This window comes from Conger conger, chromosome 5 (assembly GCF_963514075.1).
Source record: "Conger conger chromosome 5, fConCon1.1, whole genome shotgun sequence".
NCBI lineage: Eukaryota > Metazoa > Chordata > Actinopteri > Anguilliformes > Congridae > Conger > Conger conger.
This window is the reverse complement of record NC_083764.1, coordinates 49,384,385-49,402,683: the sequence shown is the minus strand read 5'-3', so window position 1 is coordinate 49,402,683 and position 18,299 is coordinate 49,384,385. Positions and strand designations below refer to the sequence as shown.

The 18,299-nt window shown below is 43.3% G+C and overlaps 1 protein-coding gene across 5 annotated transcripts; it reads right to left on the bottom strand.

Annotated features, from left to right (window-relative positions):
* Positions 1-224: 224 nt before the first annotated feature.
* On the bottom strand, positions 225-18,066 carry gpsm2 (G protein signaling modulator 2). Of its 5 annotated transcripts, XM_061241549.1 has the most exons (17): positions 17,870-18,066; positions 16,498-16,536; positions 15,857-15,954; positions 12,652-12,957; positions 7,692-7,913; positions 7,390-7,525; positions 6,948-7,087; positions 5,979-6,102; positions 5,622-5,737; positions 4,900-5,055; positions 4,543-4,651; positions 3,775-3,904; positions 3,490-3,563; positions 2,886-3,074; positions 2,278-2,431; positions 1,601-1,821; positions 225-945 (listed from the first exon to the last, which is right to left on the bottom strand). In XM_061241549.1, the coding sequence occupies exons 3-17, from the start codon at positions 15,901-15,903 to the stop codon at positions 778-780; spliced, it is 2,292 nt and encodes a 763-aa protein (XP_061097533.1). In that variant the 5' UTR covers positions 15,904-15,954; positions 16,498-16,536; positions 17,870-18,066; the 3' UTR covers positions 225-777. The 5 variants fall into 5 exon arrangements, with proteins under 5 accessions (XP_061097533.1, XP_061097536.1, XP_061097534.1 ...); XM_061241552.1 differs by lacking the exon at positions 12,652-12,957 and having other exon boundaries at positions 17,870-18,064; XM_061241550.1 differs by lacking the exons at positions 15,857-15,954; positions 17,870-18,066 and adding an exon at positions 17,671-17,829.
* Positions 18,067-18,299: the final 233 nt, after the last annotated feature.

Sequence of the window (18,299 nt, the reverse complement as noted above, 5' to 3'; positions counted from 1 at the left end):
GGTCAATGGGCCACTATTACTTAAGGTTAAAAGCAACTTATAGATAATTGTTTTCCCTTAACTCTGGGTCACAAACATGTGACGTGATATGGAATATTACACTAGTATTGTAGCATTTGATTTGCATTTCCACAATGCGCTACAATGATTTTCCTTTATTACCTCGCAGATCAGTGAACATAAACATAACTAATAATGATTTTGGTAATGAAGAGGAAAACGCGTTATGTTGATAAGATGAGGTTTTATTCCTCCATAATTTCATTTAAAATGTGCAGTATAAAAGAGCACCATAGGAGATGTGCTAATAAATTCATTGTTTTACCATTTCCATACTTTTTTTTTTTTGTTCCCTCTCTTCCTCACTTCCACACCCCCTAGCTGCACACAAGCATACAGAAGATAAAAAAACAACACTAATTACAGTGCTGTACCTTTTCATAAAACTACCACTGAGAACCTGGTGAAAAACCACATACACAACCAGAGGTGAAATGAAACGGCAGTTAGCAAGAGCTTGCTACATTACAAAAAACATCGAATAAATACAAATAAAAACTGCAGTCTTGTATCTTAGGATGTACCATCCCAAGAGGCGAGGAGTATTATGAAATTCTGTACAGTAATAAAAATCACTGGGAGAGTTCTTTCTACCCTCCTGGCGCAGTATAAAAAGTTGAGTTCATGTGGCTCTGACACCAGGAGCATACACCACGTCCCTCTGGGGAACTGCAGAGGAGCCCTTTGCCTGGGTGAAGACCCGTGTGCCGGGCCGGTTCAGTCTGAGCTGGACCGCTGGGCACTTGAGGGCAGTGTGACGCGCTGCTCATCCATCCTCTTGGCCTGCGAGCGCATGATCAGGCTGAAGAAGTCCTCGTCCGGCACCGTGGGGCCCTTGGAGGTCAGCAGGGGTGGAGCGCATCTCTGGTCGTCCAACCTGGAGCCCTGTGGAAAGTATTTCAGTATTTTAGCCACAGGAAAAGGGTCCTTCAGGTCAAATAATCTCAGAAAAAGCCTTTAGAATGCATTCAAAACGAGTCTGACCTTGTCTCTGTCTTAATTTGCATTTTTGAGTTAAATATCCTTTTGTGTTATCAATCCACTGTGAGATCAGGCTGAAAAAAATTAAGTGAATAGTTCGCCAAAAATAACCACTAATTTCTCGATTGTTCTTTTTTGAGATGAAGGCAATTCCATGTATGAGATTGCCAAGAAACTGAAGATTTCATACAAACATGTGCGCAACAGTCTTGAAAGAAGAGCAAACTGGATCTAATCAGGACAGTAAGAAGTGGAAGGCCCAGATGCACAACAGTAAAAGAGGACAAGAACATCAGAAATAGACACCTCACAGGTCCTCACCTGGCAGCTTCACTGAACAGTACCCAAACATTAATTACACCTGCAATAGACGACTTCAGAATACTGCTCTTATACCGTCTAATCTTTGTGTTTCCGCCCATTGTAACCTTTTCTTCTTGTTTGCCAGGTCCAGAAATGGCTTCTTTGAAACACTACCTATATTCCAGCATCCCAGAGTGGTCTCTTCAGTGAGACACACTTCACGCATATACATTTGTCGGTAGGATTTAAGGGCTACCTGACACTTGACGAGCATGTCGAAGAAGTCTTCGTCCGGCTCGGTGTTGTCAGCGCTGGCCATCAGGTGGTTGAGGACCGAGTGGCTGTTCTGCTGGTTGAGCCGCAGTCCGGGGAAACTGCCACCGCTCGCCCGCTGGTCGTCAAGGCGACGGCTCTGGGAGCTGGCCACCATATTCAGAAGCTGGTCACGGCCTGGGGAGCCCACGTCATCTGAGCGGGCTGGTGGGGCAGGAGGAGGATTAGTGGCTGTTCAAACTACGCACATGGCCTGTTTATCTAACCAGCCATCGGCTACTTAGGCAAAATTAGCTTCTCAAGTCAGAAGAGCCACACTGAATTGGGCCTTCTTTGCTCTGTACTGTGCAATGACAATAAAGCTATTCTATATTCATGTATATGGACCCAAGAGAACAAGGTAGGCTATTAAGCTGCTAGTGGAACCTATGAAACTACGTTACAATCTAAGAATATGAATCCCTCCTTGATTTTTCTCTTTGGGCCATGAACCCATCTAAGGGGCCATTCATCTTGTCATTTTGCCTTCAGTGATTTTCCCCATCATAACATGCAACCTCTTGTTGTCATGTGGGTTGGATCAAATCTTCCCTCTGCCGAACACTCAAACAAAGATGCTGTGTGTTGCCTCACAAGTGTGGCGTGTGTGGGTTGGCTCACATTTCCTCATGCCTCTGGGCGGCGGGGAGGGTGGGGCGGAGAGGCGGCTCTTTATATCCTGGATGGAGCAGCGCTGGTCATCCATGCGGTTGCTCTGGAAACGGCTGAGGAGGTCGAAGAAGCCCTCGTCGCCCAACATGTCCGGACTGGACTTCTGTAAAGTCAGTTACAGTACAGATACCGCTTAAAGGCCAGTCCACACCAAGAGCTGTATCTATGAACGATAACAGGGTGAGCATCCACACCGATGAACGATAACGTTCTGTAAATAGCCATTTTGAATGTGAAGCCTTGTAAATTTGGACAAATTTTGATTGGCTATTAATGTTTCTATCGTTTATGCAACTGGAAAGAATCGCTCTGAACGCTCTCCCAATGATACTGTTGGTTACTGACATTGGTTGTTATAGTTGTGCAGACACCGCCAACCACTTGAATGAGAACAGTTTTGAAAACGAATAACTGTCAATATATAGTTATCGTGCTTGATGTGGACGGGCCTTAACTGTTGAGCTGGGTCAAATCCAGAGCATCACAAAGACAAGACAGCTCACAGATAAGCCAGCCAAAATAAAAACGTTGTGATTTATAATGGGGGCCTCGCCCACCTTCTGGGGGCCTTGCGTCTCGGCCTGCGAGTCCAGGGTGTTGCTGCTGTCCTGCAGCACTTTGGCCGAGGAGCCTGCGTTCTTCTGCTTCCGGCTCCTGAACCGGTTGACGAAGGACAGCTTGGAGGACGTCTTGGACAGGGTGGGTTTGGACGGCTTGGACAGGATATCGCTGCTCCATTTCGGTCCCTTTTAACACAAGGAAAAAGACACGCAGCTGTAGGTCAGTGGGAACAATGCAGACGTTTATGTTACACATTGGATGTCATTTGTGGTAGGAGCTGGGATGCTAATGGACAGCTTAAATACTGGAGAGTGGGGAAGGGTGTGGGAGAGCGGGGAAGGGCACGGGAGAGTGGGGAAGGGGGCAGGAGAGCGGGGAAGGGTGTGGGAGAGTGGGGAAGGGGGCAGGAGAGCGGGGAAGGGTGTGGGAGAGCGGGGAAGGGGGCAGGAGAGCAGGGAAGGGGGCAGGAGAGCGGGGAAGGGTGTGGGAGAGTGGGGAAGGGGGCAGGAGAGCGGGGAAGGGTGTGGGAGAGAGGAGAAGGGGGCAGGAAAGCGGGGAAGGGTGTGGGAGAGCGGGGAAGGGCGCAGCGACCGCACTCACGTTCTTGTCGGGCGTGAGCTTCATCAGCTGCAGGTTCTCCATGCTGTGCCGCCGGCCCGACCTCGGCCTCGCTCCTGAAAAGCACAGCGCACACACAACACACTTAAAGGTACAATCGGGGAACCCTAACCCACAACACTGTTTACGCCTCCCCCTTCTCTGTGAATACGCTGACGTTGAAACGCCATTGGCTGTGGCAATTACAACCGAACCAAACCAAATCCCACCACACTGCAAATCTTCGCTTTCGTTAGAATGCATCAGACAAACGACACCCCGGCGTACCGTGCACGGCATAGTCGATCTCCTTGTTTTCAGACAGCACCGAGGCGTTGGTGCTGTAACTGAGCCCCAGGACCGTCTGGAGGTCAGAGACGTTCATCCTGGCTGTCAGCTCTCCACTGCGGTCTCCCGTCTGAGGAAAACACAGACCAAGACTTGTATCCCAAAACAGGGGTTTCTCACAGAAAGCACTTTGAGCTCATATTCATATTTACTTCAACTCCAATATCCTGTGACAGACGGCTAAATTAACAACACATTTGTCAATGACCAAATATTTATGGATCTGGCTGTACATATGTGTACTCGCTTTTTTCACGCTATTTATCTTGTAATGTATCAGTTGACCGAGTCCTCCAAGCACTCTGCTGGAGTTAATGGGAGTTTTGTAATGGCCTCAAGGGAGAGCTGTTGTGGGAGAGCGGGCAAAACGGGGGACTTCAAAACGTCTCCTTTTCTTCGACATTTAATTCCAGGTTTGTAAAGTCTTACAAGCAACTCCCCATTAATAAGCCACTGTATGCCCATTTTATAAAGTTGCTTGTTATTTCATGTAGCTAATCACATCTAGATACAAGACACCAAATACCCACTTTCAAGCCATTACTTTCTGAAGCTTACATTATGCTGCACAAATTGACCCGACAAGGGCCCGTTTCTTCAGTGTAAATGGCATGCCCCAGTATAAAATGTTTTGTAAGGATTTTGAGGTGTCAGAGGTCAGCAGAGAGTTATGGTCACACACAGTGATCACCGGAGGAGACTGCATACCTCTCTGGAGATTTCCAGATGTTTCTCTGCAAAATGCATAGCCTGGTCATGGTTTCCAAGGGCTGTGTAGGCATTCCCTAAACTCCAGCAAGCACGCCCCTCCCCAATCCTGCAAGACACACACACAGGGTTCTTTCAGTACCACTAACCACTACGAAACAATTTCCACTTATTACTTTCAACGATTTATAGTCATCTCTTGAAATTTTGCCAATTTGTATGAGCAAAGCAGAGAGGAGCGAGTGTTTCAATGCCCGAGAACGTCACAAAATCCAGCAGTTTCCTTCTATGGAAAACTGACGGGTGAGAGATCACCCTACCCCTCGCCCCTGCGTTACTGCTGAGCTGCGGACGGACCTGTCGTTGAGGTCTTGCGCGATGATGAGGTGTTTGAGGTGGTAGTCGATGGCCCTCTCGTAGTCTTGCAGCAGAGTGTAGGTGTTCCCCAGGCTGTAGCATGCCTGGGCCTCCACGGCTCGGTCCTGCAGCTGCCGTGCTAGCTGGAGGGTCCTCCTACACACGAGGAGCAGGAGCATCAGGGCCCTGCGCTCACCCAATACATGCACTTTAATCTACAGTGAACCAACCACACCGAATCATAGGGGTGTAAAAATGCATCCATTGTGATGCATCCATCTTAAGGTGGCAATTTAGCTGCATCGATTTGGGAAGGTTAGAATCGAATATAATCGATTCAAATAACAATTTAATTTACTCATGGCACTTCTTGAAAATAAATGTGTCCGGAGGACTTTTTTGTCGTATTTTAAAAAGCATTCAAGACATATTCTTCCTGTAATGTTTACTTAAACAAGTAAATGAACAATGACATGTATTATTTCAACTACTTGACAGCCGACGAAGCTTGGTTACACAGTAGAAGAAAAGAACATGGGACATTCCATGTCACACCATTCTTTTCCATTTCACGGGAACACTAATAAACCAAGATGGTTTCCCTCCCCGTCACAGTGCAAACGCAGCTGGTGTCCAGTGCCGCACAGGGGCGTTTGTTTTCTCAGCTGGACTCCACACTGAGGAGCTGGCCAGCTGAAGATGAATGAGTGACCACCGCTTACTTGTAGTGTTCAGCAGCCACTTCGAATTCCCCCAGGAAAATGTAGGCGTTCCCCAGGTTACAATACGCCCTTCTTTCCGCCGATCGGTCCCCAAACTCCTTGGCAATGAGAAGACGCTGGAAACCAAAAAGTCCTTCATTGCACCGCAGCTTATGTTAAAAGGAATTGTGTGTGCAGCGGAGTTATACTAATTAACCACAGTCCTACAACGGAAAATGTTACTAAGGAGCTTGGCATTCTACACTTTGTATTCTATGGTCTGGCCAGGAGAAGCTTGCTAAAACTGGAAAGGAAAATGTTAAGAGGAGCATAGATGTTGCGCTTGCTGCCTGTTAATTGAGCCTTTTCAGTGTGTACCTGCTCGTGTGACGCAACTGCATTCCGGAAGTTTCCCAGCAGGTAGTGTGTGTTTCCAAGGTTACCATATGTGCGGCCCTGTGCGGCCCGATCCCCTAGCTCCTTGACGATCGACAAATTTGCCCTTCAAACATGAACAGAAAAAAAGGCATTGCAAATAAGAGAAAATATTGTGATAGTTGTCCAAGATACAGACTTATTGTGGCGTCCAATGTTGGTACACTTACAAACGAACATACTTTAAAGTACGTGTCCCTTCTCTGAACCCAAAAGATAAATATGTAAGGGATAATGGCCGAGGGGCCAGTTTGAAAGCCCGACGTAGAGGTAGTAAATGGTCCAAGGAGAAGCCGAAGCTGTTCAAATAACAGCTTTCAGGTGCTTGCAAGAGCATTTATCATAGTCTATGCATTTATGCTGGCATTTCATTTATGTAAACACACACCCATTTACAATGCTGTTAAACTTGCGACTGTTAACTTGGGTGCAAACGGTCACTTTGTATTCTAGGCTTTTGCCTGAGAAGCTCAGAAGCTAGCTTGCATAGTTAAATCACTTCCAGGGCCAGCCCAAGGCTCTGGTACCTCTGGGAGAAGTGTTGCATTACGGTCAGGGAAATTCTGCCCTCATAGTGCCCTAGAATCCCATAGATGCAGTGGGCCCCCTGAACCCAAAGGAGCAGTTACATGACATTATTTATCGGCACAAACCAGGTTAAAGCCGAGTACACCACACTGCTTGAGAAAGACAGAAACGGAGCTCCCACTGTGTGCTTATGTAATCCACCGCTCCCACATACACAGCTCTCTGCCTCGCAAATTACTGAGCATCTGGAAGACGACGGTCAACCATTAAGCTTTTTGCAAAGGGTGGGGTTCAGCATTGAAATGGTAGGGTTCTGGTTGGTTTGGGGAGTAAAGCGGTGTTCAGGCTTGATGAAAAACTCAAACGCAGACAGCGGTGACTCACTCGTAGTACTCAGCTGCTCTGCGGAGGGACGTCATGGCCTCCTCTGGGAAGTCTCCTGGGTCCACCCCGCTCCAGCAGATGCTCTTCCCTTTGGCATGGAAAACGTTCCCAAAATTATAGAGTGCTCGGGCCTCCCCCACCTGCCAGAAGAAGCAGAAAAACATCCACAGCTTACGAGACCAGCACACCATCAAAATTCTTCAGCTACTCAAAGCACACCCACTGGGCTGGTGGTGAACAACCTCAATACATGCAGTCTCAACAACACCAGTACATAACCCTAAATAAGTCTCTACCAGCACCTAATCAATAATAAACACAAAACATCTAACTCCATTAAAAGCTAATCAGAAGAATAAGTCAAACGTGTCTTCACTAAAACCTAATAAGTCAAAATAACATTTTAATAAAAAACACATGAACTGTGATGGTGGAGTCTCACCCTGTCATGTAAGTCCCTGGAGATTTCCAGATGCCTCTGGCAACAGACTACTGCATCATCAAACCTCCCCAAAACCTTCAGAGTGTTACCAAGGTTACCGCTGGCTTTGGCTTCTCCAAGGTGATCCCCAATAGTTCTGCAAATGCAACAAAATCCTATTTCTAAGTCAATGAGGCATGAAAAGCAGCAAGTAAACATTTAACAAAGGCATTTTAAGAAAAGGTATTCGTTAGAGTCAGCCAAGTTCCACGTAAAATTTAAGCCATCAATGAACCGCGTGGCCGGATAAGCCAAGTGGGTACCTGGTGAGGGTTAGGTCGTGCCGGTGGAACTCCATGGCCTTGTTGTAGTCATGGAGGTGGAAGTATGCGTTCCCCAGCTGGCTGTAGATGGCACTGAGGATCTGAAGGTCCTCCGTCCCCACCTGGATGGCCGCTTCGAAGAAGGAGACGCCAGCTCGGTAGTCGCCCACCTTGCACAGCCTCTCCCCCTCCAGGGCCAGCTCCAGGCAGGAGGCCTCCATCCTGCAGGACAGAGGAGAAAGGAGCCATGAGAGGGGAGCCGAGGCCAAGGGAAGGACACACTCACTGTAGGCCCAGTTCAGGAAAGGGCTACAATGCCTTTTTACAGGGTCGAGAGAAACTTAGTGTGCCTTAATTATGTTTGGGCCCTAAATAACAATATTTATTAAGGTTTTTTTATTTGGCAGTTCCGTGACTTTCCCCTTTTGTTTCCATTTCCCAGATTTCCTCCGTTTTTAGTGCTTCCCGTGATTTTTTGGCAGTCCTGTGTATTTGGAAAGACACACAAAGCAATCCTTTTGTTTTAATTTTTAATTTTTCAAACATCAAAGCTCTCATTGTGTGTCTATCTGCCTCAAAGCCCACGGAGCATACTTCAGGAATAGCGTCGCAGGACACCGTGTCCTGTGACCCGCTGAAAACAATAGCTGTCGTTTAATCAAGGGGACTCGTTTATCATGAAGCCATCACTTCCTGTGGAACGCCTTCAGGAAGCAGACTTTCTCACTGCTGCATTGCCTCAAAGTGGACCAGCCCATAGGATCAGTACTAAATCTGGTGAGCTGGATTATCTCATGAGAAAAGGGATCACAAGATGTATTTGCATGGAGTGGCTTTTATTTACAAGTTGCCCTGGAACCGAGTGAAAAGGAGTACTCCAAATACCAGATTTACATTTGCTTTTAATGTTAGGACCCTTTTTTTTTTTTTTTTTTTTTTTTCAATCCAGGAAAGCGAACTACCATGAGTAACCTTATGTGACTTCACTTGCATCTGATTTCAACATCACAATAACATCAAAGTTAACATCTCAGTCCTACATCCAAAGTATAAGTCACTGTTTCCATGAGTATGTTTGATTACTGGTTTGATTTGCTCATTCATAAATATAGGTTTGGGGTGATCATCAAAGGTGTAATAAAGTGTCACAAAGATGTCAAAATATTAAACTTTTTATTGTGTTGCATAGAATTTCACCTAAATGACAATAATCAATAATAGAAAAGATAGTTACATGGTCTCCTTTTCAAAAATGGACCTTTTCACTCCAGATTTCATGCCTTATGCATGTTATAATCTGTCCAATTGTAACATTCGAATGACAGTCAGTCAGATCGAAATCGAAAACTAAACAGACCTTGCTCTCTAGCTGTGGTATCAGTGTTTATTCAACTTGATAACTATCTCTATGTAGTCTCACAGCATTCCAATTTATTTTAAGCCACTTAAAAAAAGCTTATTACTTACGCACATTATATATTGTGCACGTTATTATGTTTTGACAGAAACTCAAATAAACCGGTTGATCGACCATTACTGTTTGCAACAAAAAGCGATGGCGTAAGGCGCTTGGGGCAGAAAGGAATTTCCATGAAGAATACCAGGAAGAGATACTTACATAAATTGATCCCAGCATGTGACGTAAAGATATAAAATTCCAGAACCACATGCTTTTTTAAAAAAGATTATTTTATTTATTTATTTTTTATCGAAAGGTTATTTTTATTACATTAAATTTGTCATTATTGTCCCTTGGGTAAATAAATTTCAACATAACTCCGTCAATTCATGAATATCTTTAAAAAAATACCAATTAAAAGGGCCATTTCCTAATGACCTAAGAGTATTACACCTTATTTTTCAAAAACACCTTACAAACCCAAATGGAAAATAGTTTCTAATTGGAAGGACGCCATTTCATTGGAGACATTGGTCCAGTATAGCAGAACAGCCAAATCAACTCATACCTGCTGTCCATGACACAAGCACAACACCCAGACATCAGGGACATCTCAAGCTTTCTGATGACCTTGAGTTAGACAATGAGCAGATTCCCCAAGCCTGTGCCAACTCTTCCCCCGGGTAGTGATTCATGAAACGATCCCTGCTTGTGTATATACGCATAATGCATGGCAGACAGCACAGTCAGCGATGTGCTGAACACCTCACTGAAATTCCCGTAAAGGACCCCACCCCCGCTCGCCCCCCAGGTCCAACACACGAGCTGTCAGGTAGTCTGACGCGCTTTCGAACCCAAACACCTCTCTTCTCCAGGCACCAGATGGTTACTGTCACTTGTCATTACCCAGGAATGAAGTGCAGTGATTACGGGTAGTTAAGGAGCTCAAGGGCATATTAACGAGTACTGGTTATAACTGCCTGTAAACTTATTTACAATATCTCAAACGGCCACACACACCTTTGGCTCATTCCATATGATAAAACTAATCAAATTTTAAACATTTATAATTAACATTCTTCTGCAAGGTTATGGATTGCGACAATGAGCCCAAATGACAGATTTCATTACCACACAGCTCTTCCTAAATAGTAGCTTTCTTTAGCAAAACTGTAGGGCAGCATTTTTCCAAGAGGGGAACCTGAAAAAACACAAGGCGGTTTCCAAGCGCGTAATGTAGTGCTCATCTACATAGTTGCAACACAGGATCTGAGTCACAGAGCCATGCACAGACATGTACAGGAAGGCACAGCTGTATTCATGGTCAGCATTTTATATTGCTATTCCTTTTGTGAACACATTTTACACCAGCTTAATCCAATCCACTTTTCAGGATTTCCCCCAAATTTGCTGAAAGGGTTTTGTTGTTTCTCTTGTCCACTGTGAAGTGCTGTGTGACTACCTGATTGGGACTGATCGATTCATTTCACATGTAGAGACGCCGATTTTTCACATCTGGTAACTTAAAATGAAGCTAGGGAAATCCAATTCTACCCTTGGGCGCATGGGTTGACTAAAGACAGACAAACAGGCCAGAGGCTAGGCCTTCCAATAAAACCTCAAAATTCTTCACATTTCTTTCTTCAAACTTGAATTTTACACTCCAGGCAAACCAAAAAGGAGTGTCCCACTCCAGGGGAAACAACCATACGCAAAAATTACAAGAGCATGAAAAAAATATTATGCAAGGGATCTTTCGGGAAGCTCTTGAAGACAAATAGCCATGGCATTAACACTTTATAAGGAGTGTTTATAACTGTTCCTTTTTCATGACTTTATCTTCACACAACACGCTTCTGAGTCATTCCATGTGAAAACAATTTTAGAAAAAACCTCCCACCTCATCGTCTCAGATTTTCTTGTAATTGCCTATTTGTTGCTTTTTATGAATTATGAAAGACTGCAAAGTTTTTTTTCTGTGAATTCTACAAAGGTTCTTGAGAGTTATATGCCTCTTCACAAAACATAAATAGCAAAAAATACCCTCACAAATTAGCATTTCATTTTACAGCATTTTCAGAAGGCTGTAAATCCTGTTCCAATAAAGGTGTCACCACCAAAAATGATGAGTGCTGATTTCTGAAACTGACCTTCGCTGAAATTGGCACCAGCCACAAACAGTCACAACTTGAGGTGCCTGGATGGCCATGTGGGATAAGCACATATTTAATAAAGCTATAGTAGGGCTGTCTCGATGTGTAAAGTTATCTTTGCTGCTAAAAGGAGAGCTTGAAAATCTGTTTCCCAAATGTACCTTCTGCAAGTCTATAAATCCTGTTATTTGTACATAATCATGTATACAATTGTTAAAAACACTTCATGCACTTCCTAAAATACTTTAAACCCCAATTTTGGCACTATAAATATGCAAATAACACTCATAGCATATTTTTGTTTTTTGGGCACTTATTTTTTCAGGTTTAGAGCCAACAAACATTTCCTGAATCTATGGGTGGGGATGTACACCAACACCAATTTCGGTGATGATAGCTTCATTGGAACAGGATTTACAGGCTGCTGAATATGCTCCAAAACTAAATGCAAATCCGCACGTGTATTTTTTGCTATTGTGTTTTTTAAAGAGGCACAACTTAAAATTCAAGGAAAAAAACATCGCACCTTCCCTAACTCAATGTGTATGCCCGTTTAGAGTGAAATCTGAACACATAAGGTGGGAGTCATTGGTTCACCTGATGTGGTATGACTATGCTTAAAAGAGTATGCTTAACTAGTCAGAAATCTTGTGCTTGATCAACTGAAACAACTCGGGCATAAGCATTATTGATGATTTTGGGGTAAAGGGCAGAGTGGTTAATAGAAACAAATAGAATGCACCGAGCAAAGAAACCATGTACAAATCATGAATATTTATGAGGGAGGACCAAGTAGTCCTTCCTCCACAGACATCAAAAGCATCTGAATATCAGTGAGAAAGAAGTGGCCTTTGAACTTCAGGGCAAAGGCAGAGGTAGGAGAGGACAAAGCTCTGATTATTCTCATAGCGTTTCAATGCACCACTAAATGTTAACTGATCTACACTACACCTGATAATTCCATTTTGTGGTTGCATACAAGGTGTTAAGATTTGAGGGAAGGCAGCGTACAATGCCACCAACTTAGCTAGAACCTACTGTGTCAATACCACATACGTATGTTGTAACTATTTTGATTTCAGAGGCAAATACTATGAAACAGGCTGTAAAACGTACTTACACATGGTACTGACTTTGTTTCACCATACTTACCACTAAAATCACGGTAGTGACCTATGAATTACACAAGTAGATGTGGACTTACCCAGTAAATACTAGGTAATTAACTGGCTCTAAAATAAAGCGATACCAAATGAATAAATACCAAAAAATCTCCAGGTGCTTGGCAATTCAAATGGAACAGGGTCCAACTCTATGACTAAACAAATGGGCACAGTACAAAGGAAAATTAAAAACCAGAGCCACTACATCTAAGGAAAGGAAAATTACTATTTTATCACATGCCTACCTGTATCGGACATGAATGGACTGGTCCTCATCTCCCATGCTAAGCAAAAGACTGCTTGCATCCATTGAAGCGCATAATAAGTGGGGCGCTCCTAAAGAAAATCCGTAAAAGGCGAACGGAAGGTCTCTGGCAGGCAGTGGTAACTTTGTGGTGTAAAATCCTAGGACACCCTTTTGGCTGGGCGCCTTGCGACAGCTAGAACCGGCTGAGAGAGAGGAACACACACACCCCCCCTCCTCCCCTCCCAGCACAGACTCCAGAGTCGTCACGTGAAGCCGCCTTTTTTTCTGGCTCTCGGGCAGCTCTCTGCAAAAGGAACACAAGATTCTCTATGTGAAGCCTCGTTCTCAACGTCTAGCGCCATAGCAACATGCGTCCATTTGCAGAAGCAGGGCGGGCCGCGACGGACTGTGAGGTCCTGAGAGCCCCTGCTGTCGTGCAGCCAGGTGTGAGCGTGCTCTACCTGCGACGTAACCGTTGGGATTTCAGCAAGACAAGCGCGCCTTCTGGGTGTCAGAGCGATTGCACCTTAAGCAGTGTCAACACAGCTATTGATTTTTGTCATCGAAATGTTCCCCGTTACCATCCCAAAGCGCTTGCTGCATGATCCGCAACGCTTACGCCCATGGCAGATGTGCGTAGCTTCTCTTAAAATCAGAGGATGCCTTTCGGCCCACCGTCTTTGATTGGGTGCTGAAGATTAAGGAGAGAAACACAGCGAAAGGCTTCCCGGCACGCTTTAGCTGTTCAGGGCAAAGCTACGCTCCCAGCGTGAGCAGGGACCAGTGTGTGGGGAGGATGATGGAAATGGGTGTGCAGCATGCTACTTCTACTTCTTCTAACAAGAGCACACAATGGCATTAGAACAAGGCCTTTCCCATACATGCACTTTTTAGGCCTGAGAGAACACCACAGGTGTAATCCTAAATTAATCAATAAATTAACCCACTCTAGGTTTATAAATCTTGCAGGGATTAAAAAGGGTCTACGCCCGTTTCTTGAAGCATTAGTTATATTACCATTTTAACACATTATTATTGTTACATTAGTGTTTACTAATATGGTACTTTATTGGTTTTGATTTCTATAGTAAGAGGAGTACGTGGACCATAAAGGACCACTCAGAAGGAATATTATATTATAGATGTTGTGTAGCGGGGCATCTGTTGTCATAATTAACGTCTTGCATTATAGATAATGTGCTGGAGAAGGATGTCAGTGAAATTATTAGATAGAAACTCGAGCCTCCCTTCCATATGTCTCTGTTTTAAAACATCAATAATCAGTCTGATAATGCACAGTTTAAGAGGTTACATTTCTAACATGAAAGTTTTATGCAAGCTCTTCATGCGAATTTGGATTGATTTTTCCATGAGATGCATATTAGTGCTATAGAGTGCAATAGGGCCCATTTTTGCACAGACATCTTAAGGGCAGTGTCATCATCACTGGAATGCACTCCAGGTACCAGATGACCATACAGACCGAAAAAGGATGCTTAAGCAAAACTGTAGCTCCCTCCTGTCCAAATAACTACAGCCACAATGCTATTTAAAAAGCGTATAATGCTTATTTCAGGGCGCAGAAATAAAATATACAAATATGAGAACAATGTTCAATGTTAAGTCTGTGCAAATAGGTATTGAAAGATTGTAAATAACCACATAGCCAGTGGACAGGGTGAGTCTGAGAAGCACAGCATCTGTGTCTGGCTAATCGAACAGATTAATGAGGGAGTGAAGCCAGATGACATTCAGGAGGATGCTTAGAGATTTCTGAGTCATCGTTTTCTAAAGCCAGGCCTAATCCTCTTTTAGCCGGAGGAGAGTCCACAACAGGCAACACCCTTGTAAAGGTTACACAGAGGATATTTGGATACCTTGCAAACTGGTTTATGTAAATGCAGTCATTTTGCTTTGTTTAGGGATCTTGGAGCCAAATTAATCCCATCAGATGAACAAACTGAAACTACACACTACTCCAAAATGCCTCAGTTTTAATTTAGGTTAAGACCAAAGTAGGACACCGCTGAAACCGAGTACAAACAAAGCATTGCACCAAAGCAGAAGCACCACAGAATCACCACAGAATCATAAGGTAGCCAAGCCTCCTCACACAGGCCTTTCACACCAACGTGCAATTTCATAAACTTTCACTTGCTGTCCCCAAAAATATTTTTAAAAAGTTAATTTCTGTAAGCCTTGTGCAGTGATTTATAACATAACAATGTGCAAACCCCTTTGCACAATTCATATGCCAGCCCATGGAGTCCCCCAAAAATGTTTTACTTAATGTTTACTTAAGACTCTGATGTGATTGTGGATGCACAAAGTGTAAAGTGCAAACATAATATGCTCATTATAGGTGCAAAAAACAGTGGACTTACCTTTGGAGGACACCTCAATCATATCAGTTCAAACTGTTAATTTTGATTAATATGCATGTCGTCTGTGAATCTATTTTGACACTCATTCTATTATGCTTCCTGCCCCACACCTTCACACCGGAACTGCGAGGTAAGCAGTCGAGAGTGAAAAATCATGGCTATCCCACAATCTCCGCAGAGAGAGAAACGCCTGATGCTGCTCACACCACCAACATTTTGTTTTCAGAAAGAAAAGGGGATGGTCTGGAGAAAACTTATGCAATATTTAGGCTAAACTGTAAACGGCAGAAGTTAGGTACACATTCAACAACACCATTAAATACAGCTGCACATTACAACAGCACAGCATCAGTATAATGGTACAGCCTAGGAGTAGCAACACACCTGGCTCTGATGTTTGTTCAGCATTATCAGCTAAGCTACAGTATGGGCCATCTTATCCTATTTCTCAATTGTGTTTGGGCTGCAACATAGTCTGGAAAATGAGCAATCCTGTGGATGCAGTGTGGCTCGAGTAGGTAATCCCCAGCAGACAACACTAAAGCAAAAATAATGAATTGCCACACTGCACAATAAATTACCCATTCTAATGAGTATTCATCTAAAAAAAGTGAAATGGAAACAGAAATGAACTGAACTCAATGCCTCTTTCCTACTTTGAGCTATCCCAAAGTTTCCCACAAATCCACCTCAATTACTTCACACTAAAAGAAAGACAAGGAGATGACATACAAGTATACAGTACATCACACAACACGTATACTCCTCAAAACCTCAAAATGCAGATATTACTGCTGCCAATGCAGCAAACACTCATACTCTGCCTCAATCGTCGTGGGAGTCTCTGAGCCCCTATGGATCGGCATTACTGTAGGTCAGTGGTCCTGAATTTGCTGCAGTCGCAGCACCATCCACGTCTGTGGATAGCAGAGGGTCAGGACATAATTACCATCTATCTCACAAAGTATACAAGACAGTGCGGGTGTTCTATTCAAGATGACCATGTACTGAAAGCCACGGCATTATTTATTCCAAGCCTACTCGAGTAAATTCAAGCGAATTCAAAAACCGAACTACCGTCGATATTCCAAGGCGATGAATAAAGTAGAAAATAATTGCAAGCAAAAGTAGTCCTGTGCAGGCTTTTCCACTGTGTCGAGCCAAGAGGGCGTGTGCAGTCGCGACAAAGCAGCGTTCTGTAACTGCGGTTAAATATGAGGTTTCAATAGACCCTACATAATCTCGCTGAACAAAAGTAGTGTTTCATGAGCAGAGTCCAAAAATATGATTTGCCCCGTAACATTGCCCCATGCAATTCCCATTTGCTTACCTGCAAGCAAAGCGCTTAAGGTTTTCAATTGCAAAAATAACAACATGCTATAGCTACCCTTAGAAAAGCGGAAAGGCAAGACACAGTACGGTATCTCAATCGGGGTGGAAGAACATGGGTGCCCACTAACCTGTAATGATGCACTTCGCAGGCTTGACTTTTCAATGGGCTGTGGAGAGGAAAATAAATCAAGAGATACTGTATCAATTAAATAGAACAGCCACCTATTGATTAACCAATGCCAGCCTTAAGAAAGCATGGACACTGCTCTCCAAGACGAAGAGAAGCCAATTGCTGTTTCTATTAGGGGTTTTATTAATGTCACAAATATTCAGTTTCTCTTTCCTTTGAAATATATGCGTTCCTTTTTAACATATCAAATGTAATGTACATTACTAGCTAACTCGTCTTGCCAGCGGTCAAATGTATGCAGAATCCTTGCTCCTGAAATTGCGCACAGAAATAACCTAGCAAACAGCTTGACATCTGGATGTGCTAATGTTAACTTTCTTAATGTTAGCCAAGTAAGCCAGAGATTTTCATCCCTCCTAGATACGCATAGTTACCCTGGTGTAAAATCCAGCTCGGACCACCTTAAAATACAATTAACCAGCTGTTACATATTTTTGTGCTGGTCAAACCATGTCGAGTATAGAGCTGGTCTAATTGGTCAAACAGCTGTTTCAAAACCTAGCTTGAGCTCTTTTTTTCATCAGGGTACGCTTTCATTATCAATCAAGCAACTGTATCAAAAGATACCAAGACAATACCAACTGTTGCGGTATTCATACAGACAAGCGACAGGTAGAGTTAATTAACTTAGGTAACGTTAATCAAATAACCTATTCTTTAAGCTATTTGATAAATAACAAATATGCTACAACCGACAAAACCGACTAACGTTAACTGTTCAATGCTGGGAAGAGCTTTGAGGATAACGTTCTCTAACGTCATGCTAAACTAATTTAAATTAATCTCAGAAATACTCCCACTAGCTAACGGTTGTGTTAGCCAATTAAGTTAACTTTGCTAACTAGCTAGCTAAGTTAACACTTCAGAAAACACGCATTTCCAGTTCGAAATATTTAAATTACTAACTAAACGTTACTTTGGGACCCATCATGTTAATTTTATGTAACATTTACTTTAACGTTAGCTGATTTGACAGCTAACATAGTCGATCAGTAGTTATCAGCCAGAAGCAACTTAGCTAGCTAGCTAACGAAGTTAGTTAAATTAATCAGTCACAGCGGGCAAACGGATAAATAAACGTTAAGGACAAAAAGTCTCCAAATTACGTTACCCTCTCATTTGTTGTTAGGTGCAGGCTAACAATGTTCAAAGGTTTCACTTTACATTGCGGATAGCATGTCCGTTGTTAAATCCGGTTAGCTGGGTATTGCTGAACTTGTGTCCGTTTATTTCTCACAAAAGAAAAGAAGCCTTCATTTTAGCTAGCTACGACCGAGCAAACTGTTATGGGGTAGTACCAAACGACTTACGTTGAGCTTCTTTCATTCGTCTCTCGTGATTTGATTTAAACTATGAATTAATTCCTCTTCATTTAGATACCTTCGCGTCGGTGCCAGTTTAAATGGTAAAACAATAAAGTTGGGCTGACTGTAACTATTACACCACACTTTCCGCCATTATTTTTTACAACTTGTGATTCGATAAAAATTCACACAAGTTCTGACATGTGTTGTTGCTCCGGCAGCCAATCAAAAGTAAGAGTTCAAAGGTAGCCACGCCTCAAAATAACAAGCTTCTAACCAATAAGATTTGAATGATGTGTACACAGAATTTATGCGTGCCAAGTTTATGTTCCCCGTTTTTGACAGCAAATAGAAAGCGAACACGAACAACTTGATGTACTTGACATATGAATATCATAAATATCATGTATCATAAATATCACATCATGTTCACGTT